Below are 20,836 nucleotides of genomic sequence, written 5' to 3'. Positions count from 1 at the left end.
AGAGGGGCAGAATGACCACCCTCAATCTGCAGGCCACATTTTTGATGCAGCCCAGGGTACGGTTGTCCTAATAACTAGTCATGATACCTACTTACTGTCTCCATCCATTTCTGAAGCTGGAAACAATCATGATAAACATTTCCTTAATTGAATTGCTTGTTCTGTCAGACAGCAACCTCGTTCAGCTACTTTATAGCTTCTTTAATGCCTTATCTGACTGATTTTTCTGGTTTTAGGTCAATAAGTTATCTAGACATGGAAAGTAATCAGTCAATTTCTTGTTCAGTTAGTTTTCCAGAAATAGTTTCAAATAAAATGTATTATTACAGCACTTCTCACTCAAGCTGTGGAAAACCAGTATGAACAGAAACACTAAGAAAGCATCAGCCAAGGAGGAACACAATATAAAACCATCTTAAGAAATAAGAAGAGCTTCTTTACTGCTGAAGTTTCACAGGGCAGAAGGAATCACATGAAGCTCTCGCACACTGCATGAAAACCTTTCCATGACCTTCCTAATGTATTAACTTGTTCACGCGTGCATCGTTACCTTTTCTTATCCACAGCAGGCAGCGGAACATTACTGCTTTTCCACTTAACTTTGACATTCTCCTGAAGAACTGTTCTGTTCAATGCAATGAAATATCGTTCCAGGATAACTAGCCTCTGCTTCAGCCTCATAGCAGAAAGTGCTGTTGTAGCAGTTTGTGCGGCCAGAGTTTGCTGTTCCTTCACCAGTACATGAAGGCACTCCTTCAACTCATTCACATCTGAGAATTGGAGAAATATATCATTTTACGTGTGTTCATCTATATATATGTATAGTATACCTATATATTATGTATAATATTAAGAAAAATTAAGGCAAATTGAAAACTATGAACTGATCAAAACTCTGAACATCAAAACCCAGTAAAATTCCCAGTTCCCACATTTAATGTGCACATTTCTAATCCACAGTATTACATAATCACAATCATACTTAACAGGTGTTTTGACAAAGGTTATCATCAAAATCCATTTCATGTGAACATATCTGAACCTTCATATTTCTGAAATTAAAATGTCATAGGAAATATTTGTGCATTTTAAAAAAACAAGTTCAACAACAAATTCACATCATCATCAGAGTCAGACTTCTCTTAAGTGTATGCAAAAACCTTTGAAGTCCCCGCAATGATAAGTTTTCACTTTGTACTGATATACATTATGTTTCTCAGAAGTTCTAACACTGCTCTCAGAAGCCCTAGGATCACTGCCGAGAGCTGCTAAGCTTCTGAAACAAATAATGTCAGAAATTTAAGATGCTTGCAATTATTACTAGCAAATAAAAGAGCTGTTCTATGAGCCAACATGAGAAAATTAATTCTTCACTAACCGGAAAAAGCAGTTACTAGCTTAAAGTCCTAGCAATCTAATAACAGATGGTAGCAAGTACAGTGTCAACAAAGAAAAAAAAAAGCAAGCCACAACACTTCAAAATAAAAATTTGGTTATTACGTATTTTCACATTCTCCATAGCTTTAATTCCTAGGACTAAAACCAAGGAATTGTGTTCTTACAAAGGTTCCCTTCTGCCCCTGTATTAACAGCCTGATCACTGGGCCACTCTGGTCTGCTTTGCTCTGAATTACTGTGCTAGTCCCTAAGCCAACTCCATTTGCTGCTTGACTGCTAAACAGAAGTATCTTTGTTTTAACTGACACCTGACTAAGGGGGTCAGAAAAAAGCATGTCTGCGTTTATGCAGCCGTGGAAGAAGACACAATCTCTAACAAAAAAAAAAAAACAACACATTTTATGGAACAGGCACCTCAAAGCTATAGAAACTTAGATGCATTTATGGTAGTCTCTAGAGCTGAAAATTATATCTAGTGAGGCATAACAGGTTTTTGCAACTGTAATGGTATAAAGTATTTCAATTATTTGTCCCTACTCTGCAACGCATATTTGCAGAATTCAGGTGGCTTTCTCTGCCACCAGATCACACTGCACAGTCACTTCTGTTTTCTTGTCAGCCATCATCCCAGCCTGCTTGCAACACTGCTATTCACATTTCACTATTTCACAATGTGTTAGATTCCTTTCCCTGAGGCTATTCATATCTTTCCACCTGATGAAGATGAACAACTTATTTTTTCAAGAACAGATTAAAAAAAAAATGTTCCTTGCAGTCTAGACCTTAAAAAAATAGACAAAAGCCATAGCAGCTATTATACACATTCCAACTTTGACTCAAACAAGAAATTTGACCAAAAAAGCCACACTGTCCTTAATATTAGCCCTACAAAATTCCCTAAAGAACTCTATAGCACAGCTGAATATCAACAAGTTACACAGCTATTAATTATTTTTACTGCTGAATACTAATAAGGCAAGGTCTGCTGATACTCATCTTTTGAACAGGGGAGCAGGCAGAAGGAAGCTAAGACCCTCAAGTCTGAACACCACTTATTACTGATGAACTAAACGGACTAATGAGAGAATAGCTTATTAATAGTAACAATTCAAATTTCAGCTCAGAAGGTTACAGGAACTCTTTAAGCAAAACTACCCATATACCGCTATGCCAGCCCTTGATGCTAACCATCCCCTGCAACCCTTTGCTCTGACAGTTATTTTATGAAGGGTGGAGACACATTATTTACTTAATCTGTACCATACACGAATTGAAGTCTTAGCATACAAGTTTAACACTCAAGCTACCATTAGCAGAATCTTTAACCAACAACTACAATCGGATACGTTTCTGGCTGCAGAAGACATAGGTAATAGTTTCACCGTCTTCTGTGAAAGTTTATCACATCCTTTCCTCCCCTCAGCAACTAACCTAACTATGTCTTCACTTCATAATTCCTCCTGCCAGAAGTTCTCTGCATTAAGAGGAAAAATACCAGTAGTGTTCAGCCCAGATCACTTGACAGAACAGGGGTAAGAAGTGACACGTTTTTTTCTCAGACGCAGACAGAACATTAACTTGCACCTAAGACAGGCAGCAAGTCTTAAGGCCTGTTTGCTCCTATTTTAGCAGCTAAAAAATAAAAATATTAACACACTAAATGGTTTTTTGACATTTATTTCATTAGCTCTTGTAGGGAAAACCACAGGCTTCTAGCTGGCAAATTCACGACCTTTAAAACACCAATATCAAACCAAAAAGTTTGAAGGATTTTGATTGAACTTCAAGCTTTAGTAAAGGCAAATATAGATTCTACAGCATGGAGTCAGGGCTAAAAACTCAAAACACATTTACAACAGAATCTGGCAAGAAACCACTGTTATAACGAACACACATTCCTGTCAGCAGCAGAACTAATGTGCTCTAATTTCCTACTGGTTTTTAGATTTTATCTCACTCTTTCCCCTTCCACTACATAGTATTTCCAGTGAACAAAGAACTGAAAGAGGATGCAGTTGGCTTGGCTTAACATGCACCTAATGGACCTGCAAGCCACCACCACAGAATAAGTGGATTCAGAAGTTAGAAAGAAAAACCACAATCACATACACATTATTTCCTTCAGAAAAGATACTTACAAAATTATTTTTTACCTAGGAAGAATATAATTCCTAAAGCGTGTTTAGCTTTTAGCTTCCTGCTCCCCTATTTAAAAGATGAGCATCAGCAGACCTCACCTTATTAGTACTCAGCAGCAGAAATAATTAAGAGCTGCATGCACATTCAGAATGTGTCTCATTATGTGGCTGGGTGCTTAATCTTCAAAGTTGTATATCAAGAGCAAAACGTTTAAATTGCTGCTCAAATATTCATACACAGTACAAAACAGCAAGAACTGAGCCTTGTGCGTGTAAAAATATTCACATGAACAGACATGCCCTTTAAGAGTGTAAACAGCAACCAAACAGACTCTTAGAGCTGGACAAGAACTTTGGAGTTATGGATAAGGGGGAGGAGGAGGAGAGTTAAAATTTGTTCCAAATGGTAAGAAAGTAAAAGAAAAAACAGGAATGAAGGATTTCTGAGAAAAAAACGTGCAAAACAGAGGCAATCAAAATTTCATCCTTTGACTGAACTATTCTTTTATCAGCATTTCTAAATCTAAACTTAAAAGCACTGATCGAGAAATATTATTAAAGTAGAAAATGTCACTAAAATGAAGATAAAAACACTTTTTTCAATGCTATGACTGGTTTAGTTACTTTCATACACAGTAAAAGTTTAGATTTACCTGTGTAACAAATCACCCTTACAGGACTGAAGTTCAGCATGTCTCCTTTCTCACAAAATGAAACACAGAAAGATTTGACTTCTGAGATTTGACTTCTGTTGGCAGAGACAGGTATATCGACAGTATCTCACTGAATTCCCATGGGTAATTTTAACCTGCCCCCTAAGGTTGCCTCTAGGGCATTTCTTAGTACAATCAGTTATACTAACAATAGTAGAAAAACAAGTTACAACACTGCCTGTAAACAAGCTCTTCTTTATACCTAAGGAAACCCCTGAAGTGCTACGTCATGACACTGATTTACCAGCATAACTGTTAAATTCACTACTAGTATAAACTAGATCTGACTACATACAAAAATCGTATTCCCCACTTTGACACCATATTAATTTAAGGATGTCTGAATTACAACTAATTCCTCCATTCTTCTTCCCCTATAGAACAAAAAAAAAAATAACAGTAGTACTTCTACTGCTGATTCCAAGTAGAAAGTAGCATTCTCTAGTCACACAGCAATTAAGGTGAATTTAAAGTAATTTTGGCTGTAAGTATGCAATATTTAGTATCTTAATCATACAAAATATGAACCAATAACAGTGAATTTGAATCATAATCTATTTAACAGTTTTTAAAGGTAAGTTTTTATATACGTAGTTGTTGCACCAGTTTAGCCATTTGTATTTTTTCAAGAAATAATTACCTGACCACAAGTGATGTTAAATAAATACTCAACTAGACCCACAGCCAAAGTGAGCTGGCTCTACAGTTTTAATCTTTCAAAAAGGAGGAAAGCACCAGCTAAATCTAAGGAAAAAAAATACACCTCTCAGATTTTATACCTACAAAGACATGGTGTATCAAAGACATTTCTAAACATTCCATAGTGATACTAAATTTAAGGATTAGAAGCATTAACACTAGTAGACATGCATATGGAACACATGAAGGGATATGAATGAATAGCCATTATACAATTAAGAGCAACAACAGCAGCCAGTCCCACAGAAACCTGTGTAAATTCCTCTCCTGTTCCAAATATGCATAAATAGTGTGGAAATGGAGACGAATACATAGGCAATTAAATCCGTTGGTACTACATTAGTAGAGATGACAGCCAACTGCAAAAAACATGCAGCTGATTAACTGAGCGAGGAATAAAACAGTAGATATATACTGTCGAGCAAGGGAAACAAAATGCCAGTGTTCCCTGTTAAATGGGCTCCAAACAACTTTCTACTCAGGAATGGGATCTTGGTACTACAGCAGCATAGATCCAAGAATAAACTGTTCCACTGTACAAGAGGAGCTGGAAAAACAGGGTATCAAGACAGACAGAATGAAAATCAAGTATCATTCTGCCACTTCATGAAACCCCTCAGGTACTCACAGCTGAAGTAGTATATACATATCCCAAACCACCTAAAGTTTGGAATAGCTTCTGTATGCAAAGAAGTTACATGAAATAAGATTTTCAGTGCGGGAAAGATACAACTGGGGAGTGATTATAACAGAATTCTTAAAACACAAAAAAACCCTACCCCACCAGTGTTGAGGAAGACAAGTAAGAAACACCCACTCACTGCTTCTGTCAGTGTAAGAATAACAGAGCATTAAGTGAAATCAACAGAAGCCAAAATCAAGTCAAGTACTAGAGGAGATAATATTCACTCACTAAGAATTTTAGTTACAAAGCTCATTGCTACATACAGCTGTGGATGCTAAACGTTCAGAATGTTCAAAAGGGACTAGACAACTAATGGGGAAAAAAACAATATAAAAAATATTAAAGACTGTTAAGTTAAGCCATGCACACAGGTGCTTCATCAAAGTAAAAGCAGTGGGGAATCGAAAAAAAAAACAAAAACACACTCTCATTCCACCACACCATCACCTCTGGCTCAAAGTCCACAGGCTACAAACAATGTATCAAAAATGTGAAACAATTATTTCACTTGGCTACTGCTATTTATGCTGTTGCACTCAGGACATTGAACTAGACTGTCCTTTGGCTTGACTCAATACAGTGAACCTTAAGTATATCATGACTAAGAAAAAGTAGCCAAAGAAAATTAACTACTGTTCTTTTTTTTCCTGTAGTTTTTGAACAACCGCTTCAAAGAGTTTCCTCTTTTTCTCCCCATATCCAGGGCTGAACACCTGGACTTCTCTCCAGATCATGTAAGACACTAAAAGCAAGTATTTTCAAAAAAGAAAACTGATGAAAGTAGTAAAACAGGATTTTTTAGGAAGAATCAGAACTAGTTAATCAATAGACAACGTGGTAGGGATCAGACAGGGGAAAGACATTTTAGAGAAGCATTCATGTAAAAAACGAGGTCTGAATAGTTCAACACTGACAACAGTTAAGAGCAGAATATGAGATTGATAAACACCAAGATGCAAGAGAGAAGGAAATACACCTTAAAGTCAAATGATGGTTTACTCCTGTATTTATTAGTGTCTTACACACTTTAACAGTAGTTGGCATAAGATGACCATTCCAAAAAAAAAACTTATGACCTCTTTACCCTGTTTTGGCAGAGTAGTGATCTCAGCATAAATTACAACTAGAGAAAGCATTTTGCTTCTCTGAACTTGTTCCAGAATAACAAAACAAGGGGTTAGAGTTTGGGGGGCACAAGAAATATTGCTTCTCATTTTATGAACAGGAGGTTTTGTGTGCTTTCAAAATCTCTAAGCCCTCACAGGGGAGAGATGTCACAAGGCCCACTGACCTGGATTAGCCTGTTGAAGTTCCATAGCATGATTCCCCACTCTTCTTGGCAAAGTAAGATTGTATTACAGCACTTCCAAGACACAGATATACACTGTCCAACGTCTAGATACTATTTTCATAATGTAAGACTGTAAATCATTAAACTCAGCAGAAATAGCCCACAGTACTGGCCTGAAACACAGACTTTAAATGCCTCTTTGGTTGTTTTTGTAATGTAACTCCAAGCTCACATCTCCAAATTATACCTTACTTTTAAAGGAATAGGAATAAATGAAAACATAGTAAGACTTTTAATTACATCTTTAATTCTTAACTTGATAAGCAACAATATATTTAAAAAACAATTCTTTTCAAAAGTTCCTTCATGCTTTTCATGGGCATATGTTCTAAGATTCATCTTATTTTTACAATGACTTCATAAGATAAGCTTAAAACATTTCCTCCTTTCATGAAAAATTTATACCAAGTATCAAAATCGAACTGATTCTCTATTTTTTCAAAAATTAATTACGAAGCCACAAAAACTGTGATGACTCAAAAGGTAGCTGTTAACTGTATTTCTGACAAAAATGAAACAAAAAGTTACCTACAATCATAACAAAAGCCACCTGTAACATTTCTATAAAGAAACAAGTGTGTTTATAGTGTTCTATAAGGATTTAAGTGTCACAGATAGGTAATGCTAACTTCAATCACAAATAGTAGCAGAGACCAAGGAAGACAAATGTATTAGACAAAGCCTTCATAAGTTATTTCTAGACGAAGTGTGCCAAACAAACCATACTGTCTAATAGCACTAAAAGTAAATACAAGAGAGTAAGCTATTTCTTTCTGAAAACTCCAAACACACATACACTCCTTTTTTTTCTAAAGCAATTGCTTTTTCAGTTTTTAAGAAATAATGGGAGGGTGAGCTTAAAAGCCAGGTTTTATCCCAAAAATGAGGTCAGCTAGGATAAATTTGGTAAGATACCTGGAATTTAGATTACCATTTTGTAAAACAGTTTTATGTTACTCTTTAGCAACAAACACTAAACAAAAACATAAAAACAAAAATAGTGTGACCTTCAGCTTGCATCTCTTCAACACATTCAATTCTCACTCCCCCCTCTCCTGTAGTGGCAATTCCTTTCATTCCTCCTACACTGCAAAATTCTGTCCCCTACTAGAGTGACAGCAAGTCCATCTGTCCTCCTGTCCTTAAGCAAAGGGAGCAAGCTGCCTGGCACAGAGCAGTGGACAGCAGACTGGCAGCTGACTTGTGGCTCAACAGCAACAAATAGCTTCCCTACCAAACAGGCTACATAGATGCAGATTTTGGCACTGAAGAGACAATACTTTTCCCAGGGATCTTTAAGTGCTTCTGGGTGAGGGGAAAGGAGAAGCAGCACAGCAGATGTCTCCAAAGTTCACGCATGCTAACATCTGAATCAGGCAATATCATGCACTAGAACTATAAAACAAATCACGGAAGTGAAGCTTCTTCTGATCGGCTATTTTTAAATCTGGACAATTTTAGACAATGAATCGCTGCTCTGCAATAATAAACAGACATGGACTTCAACTGGCTTCAATATCAGAATGAGTATTTTATAAGCCCATATGTGAAGATGTGAACACACAAACCATTTTTCCACTGCCATCATGGGGGAGATTACTGTCAGCAAAGATCAGCACAGACAGTCAATTGCACTAACCATTTCAACCTTCCTCCCATGGTTCACTCAAACTTATCTACCAGACCATGAAATAAAAAAGAAAAATAACCTATTAAACCTTTATTGCCTGCAGAAAATTCAGGCTTTGGAAATTATGCCATTGCTTTTGTGTCTGCAACCGAAAAGAAATATTCTGAAGACATTGAAACATTTCAATATATAACTGCGTTTGTTCCAAGTCAGTTTATCATCCCTTCAAGCAGCATGAAAGGTGCAAATTGACTCTTCAAGTCATGAGTCTAATTAAATCTGAAAGTAATTATAGTAAATGTTTAACATGAATCACAGTTAAACACTTACCCAACTCATTCCACTAACCTAACAGATGTATCTGTCAGCAAGTACACTTGATCCAATTACTCCCTGATGCTACAGAAGTGTTGATCAATACAGAATACGTAATGCTTCAGTAAGAATGACCAAAACAGCTGTAATACCTGGTTGTTTGCCCCACACCCAACTCTCAACAATCGATTTGGCCCTGTAAGTGGGCAGTGGAGTCTCTTCTTCATCTTTCTTTTCTTTGTCATTTTGCTCTTCTTTCTTTGATGCAGCCTGGCATTCAGCGACATCATCTAAAGAAAAAAGGGGGAAAAGAATATCAGTTAAGCTACTTCTCCCTTGATTTCAGTTCTAGAGTAGAAATGTAAAGGTGAAATGCGTAGCCCGCAAGTTTGCAGCAATATTGTCTATCATTAAGATCAGAGGGCAGGAGTAAGCAGTATTGCACCATGTTAACCATCACAGGTGCTAGGTCTCGCGTTACGTTTCGTAAGACAGTGACCTTAGAATCCAAAAATCACTGCTGTAACCTTCTAGGGAGGAGGAACATTTAATATTGATGCCACCACATAGACTTCCAAAGCATTTGCAACACACAATATTGCAAAGGATGCGTTTTAAATCAGGTTTTGCTCCCAACTATCTGCATTTCTGTAGTACTTACTTGTTTTAATATTCCATTTCCAACACACGATTTCAAAATCAAGAACTACAGACTCGCATTTACACTGATATTATGCAGCAGCATACCTGTAACATACATCTGTAACATACCTAGCATCTTAGTAATTACCAGCAAGTAATGAAAATATCACCACTTTCTGTCCAAGCAACAAAATAGCACTTGCAATCCTTTGGAGATTACTTTCAGAAAGACAAAACACAGACATTACTCACTTATCACTGTAATCAAAGGTTGTGTGAAAGTCACAATTTTCTCAATACAAGAGAATTAGACAGCTGGAATTCTCTCCTTATTCATATAAGTGATGCAGATTTCTACATCCATACCTCCTTCAGTCAGTTCAACGCACAAGACTGCCTTGCAATTAAGAGACACATTGAAAACTGCTTTTCTCACCTTGACCTTCTTTTCTAAAAACATCCCCCAAAATTTCTCAAGTTCAGCATTTGCAACTCATCCATGAAGAAACTGTTTTCAGCCACTTTCACTAGGCTCTTTAAAATGACTGCTCCTCCATTCCTATCTGCCAATCTAGTCTACAGAGACTGCCCTCCCAAATTTCCCAGTCAAAATAAGCCAGATAGGAAAAAAAAAGACAAAATGCTAATGCTTATCTCATCTCCCACTTCCAAAACATATATATTTGTACCACTGTATTTCAGAAGACAATAATAAGCAAGAGGGTTGCAGCTGCAGTCAGACACAGCACATTTGACTGCAGTTTGCCTCAGGCTCACCCTGTGACCCCACTTGGAGATCAAAGGCTCTCATTATCTCAGAACATACAAAATGCACCTACGGCAATATACAAAACCATTCAACTACTCTTTCCAGCTGCCCTGAAAAAATGCAAATACCTAATCTGTTTGTAACTGAATCTGTGATTCCCTGCATTAAAATTTTGTTAGGCCGTAGACAACAGCACCTCCCAAAATAAACCTAAGGTGCCTAATTATACAAGGTTTAAATTAAAGCAACCTATAACACAAGCTAGTGCTCAGGAGGTGGCAGATGAAGAGTTAAGGAGAATATGAAAAAAGAGAAGGAGCCATAACTGCAGCATGCACGCTGCAGCTGAGATTGTGGGCTAAGGAAGGCACAGCAAAAGTCACTCGAGAACAGGAAAAAGCCATTTGGATATCCGCCTACTGAGTGGAAATCATAGAGAGCAAAACCATTGCTCTCAAACACCAAGGACAGTCAATAGTACAGCAGCCACCAGCATGTCCAAAACACATGTCCAAAGCGTGACTGTATCTACCTGTTTCTATTCCAAAGCACAAGCAAATAATGTAAAAGGCAAAGATTCCATTACAACCTTAAACCAGTGACTAAGGACCCTGTTTATCCCCAGTAATTCAGAATATTCCCACAGTAACATCATAATCTCACTGTTTCTCCACTCACTCACCCACCTAGAAACGCACTTCACAGGATCTGGGATTTTAGTTAGTGAGTACAAGAGGGTTTTGCCAAGACACCATGTTTCACAGGCAGCTGTAAGAGAACTTGCTACACTTTTAACAGATCCTTGGCAAAAGATGACAATGAGCTACAAGCTTAGTAATTTTGCCCAGCTCCTCACAGCAAATAGAGAAGGTCCCAATCCAGGCTGGAATTTAAGCTTTGTACTGTATAAAAAGAACCTTGACGCACAAATCCACAAGTAGGATTTGTTTTTCCTCCACTGTCTGTGTGAACTGAAAAGGAGAACAATAAGAAAAGAAGTGGGAAGGAGCTTAGCTAAAAATCAAATTAAAGGCCCACATCAAATTGTTACACAAAGACTTTACATCATGTTCGCAAAAAATCACTTGCACCATAAGGAATAAAGCTAAAATCAGTCTAGATTGAAAGCAGCAACATGGACTTATTGATTGTTGAAGCTCAGTTTTGCATAAAGGGGTTTTTAAAAAGGGAACCCTAAACATTTTTCAGGAAATGGGGCAGGGAGGAAGAAATCTTGAGTGAAGCCCGCAGATGCCAAAATAACAAGGAATACAACAGTTTTCAAAAGAATGCACTCTAAAGCAGTATCCAGTGTGACAATTTATTTTAACTTCAGTTTTCTCAGACTGAAGCATGAATATTGTGATGGGGGAAATCAACTACGTAACATTCTTCTGAAAGAACTTTCTCTTAACTATATTTTAGTTTACAACCTTAAGCCTCCAGACTGAGGTAGGAATGCTTAGCCAGTCAAAACTGAGCAATGTAACCACCCTCAACTAGAGTCATGGAATTGTTATGGTTGGAAAAGACCTCTAAGATCAAGTCCAATTATCAATGCAATACCAACATGTCCACTAAATCACGCCCCAAAGTGCTACATCTACACATTTTTTTAACACCTCTAGGGCTTGTGACTCCACCACATCCTTGGGCAGCTCGTTCCAATGCTTCACCACTCTTTCAGTAAAGAAGTTTTCCCTAATATCCCATCTAAATCCACCCTGGTGCAACCTGAGGCCGTTTCCTTTTGTCCTATCATTTGTTCCTTGGGAGGAAAGACCAGCACTCATCTTGCTACAACATCCTTTTAGGTAGTTGTAGAGAACAATAAGGTCACCTCTCAGCCTATTCTTCTCCAGGCTGAACAACCCTAGTTCCCTCAGCTGCTCCTCATAAGACTTGTGCTCCAGACCCTTCATCAACTTTGTTGTCCTCCTCTGGACATGTTCCAGCACCTCAGTATCCTTCCTGTACCAAGGGGCCCAAAATTTAACACAGTAATCAAGGTGTGGCCTCACCTTGAAGTAAGTTCCAAACTGAAGCACAGCAGATCACTGTACATGCTCCATCTTGCACAGCAATAGCCTAATCCTTAATGGAGGATAAAAAGTAAGCAACTAAAAGGTAGAACTCGCATTTCATCTTCAATGACGAAAATAACAGACACTGCATAGTTGTCTCTGCCACCTGTTGTAGTACAATCTTGTGCTGCTCTTAAAACCCAATGAACCCATATAGTTAGAAATCCCTCAGTAGGAAAAAAAAACCTGCAACAGTTTCTCAACAGATGTTGCCATTCACTAGGCAAAAAGTTACACAGGGTGCTCTAGGCAAGGGTTGTATTTTAAAATAATTCTAAAATAGCATTTTGTAGTCTCAGACCCAGGAAATATTTGTTGCAATACAAATTCATAATTTGTTCTCCGTAAAATAGCTTTTCTGTTTTTTATATATGAATACATACATAAAAGCTTCAAATGACAGTTGTGAAGGAAGGATGCATGCCTAACCACTTGCAAACCACATTTACGCAGCCTTCTAGGTGTACATGTCCACCTGACAGAAATTCTGATCTCCTAACCCTAACTGGAAATAAAGTTTCTTTTCTTCCCTGGTAATCTACCTTTAAAAACGCATTCTTTAAATTATCTGTTGAATATGCGATAAAGCATTTTACACTTACAAGTCAAACTGCCCAACGGGGTAACTACAGATTTCCCTCTGTCCTGCAAAGACAGTACAATAACTTAAAGCCAAGTACTGAACGCTTGAGCCACTGGATACAGCCAATATAGCTGGGTTGAAGGATGCAGAAAAGAGGAAGAGAAAGGAGGAATTTCTCACTTCTAACACGTCCTTCCATACACAAGAAAGGAGGCTCAAAGCAGGAGCCAGCCTATATCTCTGCTTGCTACTGCAGTTTGAAGCACGTGATCTAGATGGTAGCACCCATAACTAATGCCCACATACTGTTCTCATAAAGATTCGGGTTCTGCCAATCTCTCTGGAATTGCTTGTGATGTTTGGACTTTATTATCTATTTGCAGGTGCAGCACTGAACAAGGTCTGTGGATTCAACAGCACGAGGCTGACAAAGGTCTTACTTTCAGCAAAGAGGAAACAGAAGAGAAGAGGAAGCCCACAGTGTTTATCAAAGTCAGGACAAAGGCCTGAAGGTGATGATTTTATATTTTTGCCCTGGAACTCAAGAGACCTGTGAAGCATACAACTGACTCTTATGCGTTAAAAATTTGCAGTAACAGTTTTCGAATTTAAAAATTAAGAGTAACATTATTCAATACTTTTTTTGTTCTTTTCAGTACACAGATTCTAGTACACAAGGTACTAATCTGATCCAAATTTTCTGAGGGCAGCCTGATTATCTTATAAGTACATGCCATGCTGCAATTGCACCTGTATTTGGACATCACTACTGTCACCACCGTGTCCTCAGATGATACTTGGAAACACATAAATGCATTCTGCTACATACAGTTTTCAAACATGTTTTTCTGAAAGTGTCGTAAAAAAACCCAGAGGTTATTCCTGACCACATGTTCTTGCTAACAGTGGGAAAAAACATACTATTTGCATCTTCTTACTAGAGGGAAAAGTAATGTTTTCCACTATTAATAGCATGTTCTTCCAGTCTATTGCCACTGTTAATATCCTTTGAAAGAAAGATGTTCCTGTTCTGAGCAGTCCAGTTAGCATCAGCAGAGCAGTATGGAACTAGTGAAGAAAAAGGCATTATAATGGATAAGCATAAATTGAAACTTCTCAAAACAGCCTGAATAAAAAGGGCTACTTACAGCAACCTCTCTATCTCCAAATTAGTCAATATAGCATCAGAATCTCAATAGTGAGACTAAAATACATTGCTTTTAATATAAATGGTGATATAAATCTCATTACTAGTATGTACTTGTACCTCGTCTCTTGAACTACACTTGTAGATCACTTATGCAAATAAAGTAACTACCAACTAAACAGACTGAAATACTCCAGATTTTAATTTCATCGAACTCCATTCGGGCTGCATGTTCAGAGGTGCAAAATGACCACTAGTTTTTCTAGTCACTACTACCTAATGGAATCATATACACATTCTGATGAACATTGACCAAAAATAGCCTTGATTAGCTTTTGCTTCTTAAAGCTTAAGTTTAGTAAGCAAGACAGTTATATTTTAACAATCCTCCAGGCCAGTATAACGATATTTATGCAGGCTAACTTCACTGAAAGATAATTCATACATTGATTCTAAGAGTTAAGAGTCTGAAGAAAGCATTATTTAAATTTCTGAACTACTGTAGCTTTTCAAGAAATAGAGGTTTTAGCAGCACCTATGTAGAAGACAGAACACCCCAGTTGGGAAAAGGAACAGGTGCAATCTATGTTCTGTAATATCTACATTCCACTCTTCCAGTTTAATAAAATGGCACAATACTTGGGCTATTTAGTTCACTATTTCAATTTTCAAGAAAATGACAATATGTGAGAAAACTCGTGTATATGGAAGCCAGTGCTACTTTTAAAGGTACAAAACCAAAATCAGAGACAAAAGATTACAAATCATCTCATACACGACCTTTTCATAAGCCTGTGGTTCAGACCAAACGGCTGCAGAGCAGCGAGTGCTCTTGCCCATGAAGGTAATTGATAAGTGACCTCCCTGGCTTTATCTCAACCCATAAGCTTTTCCAGCTTGTTTTCGCCCTCTGCCCCATTGAGGAGGGGAGTAAGCAAGCAAATGGGTAGGCAGCTGGCTAAAATCAACTTACTGCAACACAGTACTGGAAACAACAAGTGGCAGTCTTGCTTTTTTTAAAAAAATAAACAAAACCACACACAATGACACACAGATATAAAACTTTCAAAAGCATCATCACAGCTTGGACCACTGACATTTTATGGTAGAATAAATGCCTTATTTCTACAGTAAACTGTCAGAATATTTGTATTTTTAAGTAACAATATCCTCCAGCCTTTAACACTTCATACTCTTTTGATCCTTCCAGGTCACATGCGCAGACATGCACTCAAAATTTTAAAAAAAAACTTCACATCACTGTAATAGGTATCCCAAGTGTGGATGAACACATGAAGTCACAGAAGATTGACTAGCTCAACACTGCTCTTTTTTTACTTTATATTGCTGTCTACATACTAGGTCAGAACTGACAGCAAGCATTTTTCTACTTGATATTTCAATGATTCCCCTAAAACCAAAAAGAATTATACACCTTTCTATTAGCATTCTCAGAATCACTGAAAGCATTGCAACACCACAGGTGATAAAAATCTCTCTGTGGCTATTTAGCCATAAAGATACTGGAAAAATAGTTTTCTGTCAAAGATCAGCACACATACAATTCTAAAAGCAGGTAAGTATCTGGCACAAAAAGAGAAAATTGCATCTATTTCAATTGTAAAGCAGGTATTTGTTTTATTTCCTTTATTATTATTATAGATGTTTGTTATGTTTTTGTTATGTGACAGCAGACTATATTGAAATGTTATATTAGGAATCGTGCCTCTATCACAAACTGTCAAATGAACGGGTAAGGGTTTCACAAAGCTTATTTACAGGATAACACTCCACTGCATCAAGTTTATGATGTCTTTCAGTAATATACATGAAACCAGGCAATTCTAAGAAAAATATTACACTACCTCCATTAATTTCATAAGCAGCTGCTGTAGCAGCCCTTCTAATAAGATCAGCTCTATCTTCATCCAGTGTCAACAATAATACTCAACGGGACCAGCATCAGAAGTGAGGACAAAAAGGTTTTCTAGCTCTGAAACAGTCAGGAGCATAATTCTAACCCTTACTACAGCACACAGACACCCACAATCTAGGAAGCTTATATTCTTGACAAAAATAACATAATTCATTCTCCTCTCATTAATTATTTTAGCTTCTTTCCTGTACAAATAACTTCCTCTAGTCAAAAACACGTTTTTCTCACCTGCTTTCTTTTTTTAAAAAAAGATAAATCATAGGTACAAAAATTTCTCTGTGTAAGGAATTAAACATTACTGGTTTGAAATATCGCGTCTATCCAAATGTACAGCACATGAAGTAACAGAGGCAAAAATAAGAGTTCACTGCAACCAAAGGCAATATTTCCACCCTTCTCCTAGACAGAGACTCATTTATTTAGGGGTCACGAATTGTTAACAAACCTTACTTGACCACTTAGTGAGCTCATTTCAGACAGATTAGGAAATAAACCTTTTCCTTTTCTTGACAAAGTTAGTTTTCTGTTCAATAAGGAGCCATGAGAGCAGAAGGAAAAATGTTAAGAATAGAATCACTCCATTTTTGCAAAATCCATCACAAAACAAAGTCCATCAAGAAACAAAATCCACCTCTGCAAAAAAAAATATCTCTCAATAGATGCACTATTTTGTTATGTGTAGGATCATCAGTATTTGAACTGCTCTCAAGTACACTTAGAAAACAAAAAAAACTACATTCTCAGCCAGGTTGTGGACAGTTTTTTTAGCTGACCTGTTAGTCACTTTATAAAAATTGTAAACAATATTAGACATAGCAGCATGGGCTTTACCCCATGCCTCAGACCACTTCCTTTCAACAAAGGCTTCAGCTGTAAACACACCAAGCATACCAAACAAAAGGACACTGCCAAGACTCTCATAATAACATGCCTAGCTATGAATTTTACTTTTAAGAAGTCTGAAATCTGTTTCAATTGTATTTCATTCAAAACAGATATCTGCAAATTGTATAGACCAAATTCCTTTTTTATCAAGATGAAAAAAAGTTAACTAATAAATTAAAAAAACTCACCTTTTCTTGGAGGTAGTTCACCACTGTGTGTTAAGTCTGTTCCAGGATATACAATCTCCCCATCTTTTACCATTTCATTCCACAAGCCACATAGTCCATCTCGTGTAAACGCAAGCTGTTAAAAATAACACATTAAATAGTTACACACAACCCTTTTCTCTCAAGATAGATCAAGCTAACATTTAAAATACATTACTTTTTATATTTTGTCCCAGAAGAAAGAAAACACACAAATCACTTCACTGGTCTATTCACTTTGTGTGTGTGTGTGTGTGTGTGTATGTGTTTATGACAGGGATTTAAATGAACTTCACAATCTTCAACTCTTTAGCTATGCTATTTTCAGATTAAAAGCTCAAAACACTAACTTTTAGATAGACTCAAATAAATTCTCATCAGAAGTATGGATTTGGTCACTTCAGAACTATCCACAGATTCAAGGCAATTATCCAGGGGTCATGGGGTGGTGAGTTGTCCTTTTGGTCTTCAGGAAAGGCTACTGGAACAACATGAAGCTGCATAAAGTCACAGAACAGGGAAGCATGAAGAAAGCCACTACAGTCCAGTCCCCTCTCTAAACTAGTGACTGAAGAGCTGGACACTCAGCCAGAACACATAACGTATTTAATTAGTTCAAACTGTGAGAGATGCTTTGTACAGCACACTGCAAAATAAGTGTAAAAATGCCAAGCTAAGTCAATAATAACCAAGCTATAACTTGCAACCGTATAGCATAAGGGAGGAGGAGAGTACATGAAACAGAAACAGAATACCTTCAGCAGACCAAAACGGTGCAGTAGAGACATTTTTTTAAAAAAAAAGAATACTGAAGGCTGATTTGGTAGCACTTTCTGTTATATAAGGAGGTTGTAGAGAGGAGGAAACTGGCCTCTTCTCCCAAGTGAGAGGGGACAGGACAAGAGGACATGGCCTCAAGCTCCGCCAGGGGATGTTTAGGCTGGACATTAGGAAAAAAATTTTCACAGAAAGGGTCATTGGGCACTGGCAGAGGCTGCCCAGGGAGGTGGTTGAGTCACCTTCCCTGGAGGTGTTTAAGGCACGGGTAGACGAGGTGCTGAGGGGCATGGCTTAGTGATTGATGGGAATGGTTGGACTTGATGATCCGGTGGGTCTTTTCCAACCTGGTGATTCTATGATAAGCAGTATCCAAATCCAAAGTGTTTTAACTGAGGAGTAATACAAAGATGTTACTTGCACAACTGCTGTAAAATATATACCGCTATTCACAGAAGTCCGTTTATACCTTATGTTCAACTATTTCCTAAAGATATTTTAATGATTAAAAATGACAGGTTTTAAGAGTCACAACCACCAGCAAAGAGCCAATTTGCTGATCCAGCTAATCTCAGTTAATGCGAAGAATTAAAGACAAGTTGCATGTTTTGACACCACTGTAACATACTAAATCCCTTTACTCATAGATATAGTTTGGGTTGGAAGACACCTTTACAGGTCATCATGCAGGAGCAGGGAGATCTTCCACCAGATCAGGTTGCTCAGAGCCCCATCCAACATGACCTTGAACACCTCCAGGCATGGGGCCTCCACTGCCTCCCACGCAAACTGTTTCAGTGTTTCACCATCCTCATTGTAAAAACCTTCTTCCTTATATCCAACCTAAATCAACCCTCCATTGGTTTAAAGCCATTATTCCTTGTCCTGTCACAACAGCTACTACTAAAAAAGGCTGCCTCCCCACAGTCTTCTCTTCTCCAGGATCCACATTAGTTTCTTGACTTCAAATTGCATATTTCAGAAATTCACTCCAACACATATCAATGATTTCAACTGTTTTGCTTTCAGCATAATATATGAGCAAACACGTTGTATGCATTCATCGCTTGCTATTTCCTCATCTTAGCTGGAAAAGGATGACACAACGTGACATTATTCAACTTACATGCAATTTATTAATCGCACACAAGAATTACACTGTCACCATGCTCTAATGAGAGCTACAGCCCATTCTTCAGAGCCAGACAGCACATAGAGCTTTTGCAAAGATCCTGGGTTTTGATAAAAGCTTTACATTTGGCTTAATTTTTTGAAAAATTTGAACAGACTGAAGTAAAGCTGCATTTAAACAACGCAAAAAAAAACCCCAAAATTAACCATTCACCATTGACTGAGTTTCTTGGATTGTTCTCAGTTTACAAATATTTCAAAAATAAACAGTGCTCAGCTTCTCCTTCATCAGATGCGGTCGTATACTTCAGTAGAACATGTAAGGAATTTATTTTTCATTATTTTTTTCTGGCAAAAATAGTTAAACACAACTGTTTCACTATTTTTGGCTCATACATCAGAGATTTTTTAAAAAAAACTTTCACCTGTTGAATGCTAAATTATGCTAAAATACAAGCTTGAAAAATAGTGAGTGAGGCAACCATCCAGATGGGTCACATAATAAATTAGTTATCACAAAGTTAAGATTTTTGTCTGATAAACTGCCTTCTCACACATTTTATTTCACATTCCCAGACCACCTTGGTATGGAAAATTACTCTTTCAGCCCTTAAGCTTACAATCCAAAGGCCTAAGGGCTTTGAACTCAAGGTTCTTCATTAAACAGCACTGGTTTATTTCAGCAAACTTACTACTTTTGTAAGCATTGCTGTAAAGCAGAAGCAGCAGCAGTTTTCTCTGTTGTAACCTCTAAACCTTTCACATGGCACAAAGCTCACTCAAGTCTTTCAGGCAAATAAAAACGGAAGAGTAAACAAAATTTCTTCTGCCTTGGGTTTCGTGTTCAAATTCTTATCAAAGTCATTTTCTTGGTATGTTGCATAAAGATAGGGCAATCACCAAGTTAACAGCTCAGAGAGAGGTCTCCCTCCTTCCCCAAATATTTCACGTGGAACCTTACACCATAAACAGCCTTCAAATAAACTGGTTTTTTGCTTTTATTCAAGCTGTAATTAACATTTTGCCAGTGGTTTACATGTCAGGGAGAGGTGAAAGGAGACATGTTTGAAAGTAAAGGAATACTGGACTTTTTTTGCAGCAATAATCAATCAATCAAATTAAAGGATAATTAAGAAACAGTCGTTACAACCAATGCATATGTCATATCTGAGGGGAACTCAACCCCAAGTTCACTATTAATCTACCTGACCTTCAGCAGACATTTTGAACAGTGAACTGCCGCTACGATAGCCAAAGCTGAAAGTAAAGTGAGTTCATAAGTGATAAATTATTCGATTTTATTTTCATGATCCCAAAATTCTACACTCATAATACAAACTTCACAACTCCCTTATGAGAAATATTTCACTCACCCAACAGAAACTAGGAGGAGTGGCTGATATGCCAGAAAGTCCACAGGACCTCAAAAGACTGGAGAAATGGGATGACCAGAATCTCATAGAGTTCAAGAAGCGTGAAGTCCTGCACTTGGAGAGGAGCAATCCGAAGCACCCATACATACTGGAGGCAATCTAGCTGGAAAGCAGCTTTGTAGAAAAGAACCTGTGCATCCCCATGGACACCAAGTTGAACATAAGCCACCAACATGCCTTTGCTGTGAAGGTTAATGGGTGCCTTGGGTTGCATTTAGGAAGAGTGCTGCCAGCAGGTCGAGGGAGCTGATCCTTCCCCCCTCTGCTCAGGACTGGCAAGGCCACACCTGGAATACTGGGTCCAGTTCTGAGTT

At 37.6% G+C, this 20,836-nt stretch overlaps 1 protein-coding gene across 2 annotated transcripts in view; it reads right to left on the bottom strand.

The window, feature by feature from the left end:
* HERC2 (HECT and RLD domain containing E3 ubiquitin protein ligase 2) overlaps positions 1-20,836 on the bottom strand; it is a 112,155-nt gene that overhangs the window by 82,638 nt on the left and 8,681 nt on the right. For both annotated transcript variants that reach the window (XM_069875964.1, XM_069875973.1), the window contains exons 3-5: positions 17,164-17,278; positions 9,082-9,219; positions 551-770 (exon numbers count right to left, since the gene is read on the bottom strand). In XM_069875964.1, coding sequence (XP_069732065.1) covers positions 551-770; positions 9,082-9,219; positions 17,164-17,278 — 473 coding nt within the window. The remainder of the gene's footprint in view (positions 1-550; positions 771-9,081; positions 9,220-17,163; positions 17,279-20,836) is intronic.

The sequence above is a fragment of the Phaenicophaeus curvirostris genome, chromosome 1 (genome assembly GCF_032191515.1).
Source record: "Phaenicophaeus curvirostris isolate KB17595 chromosome 1, BPBGC_Pcur_1.0, whole genome shotgun sequence".
Classification (NCBI taxonomy): Eukaryota; Metazoa; Chordata; class Aves; order Cuculiformes; family Cuculidae; genus Phaenicophaeus; species Phaenicophaeus curvirostris.
This window is presented reverse-complemented; position numbering and strand designations above follow the sequence as displayed.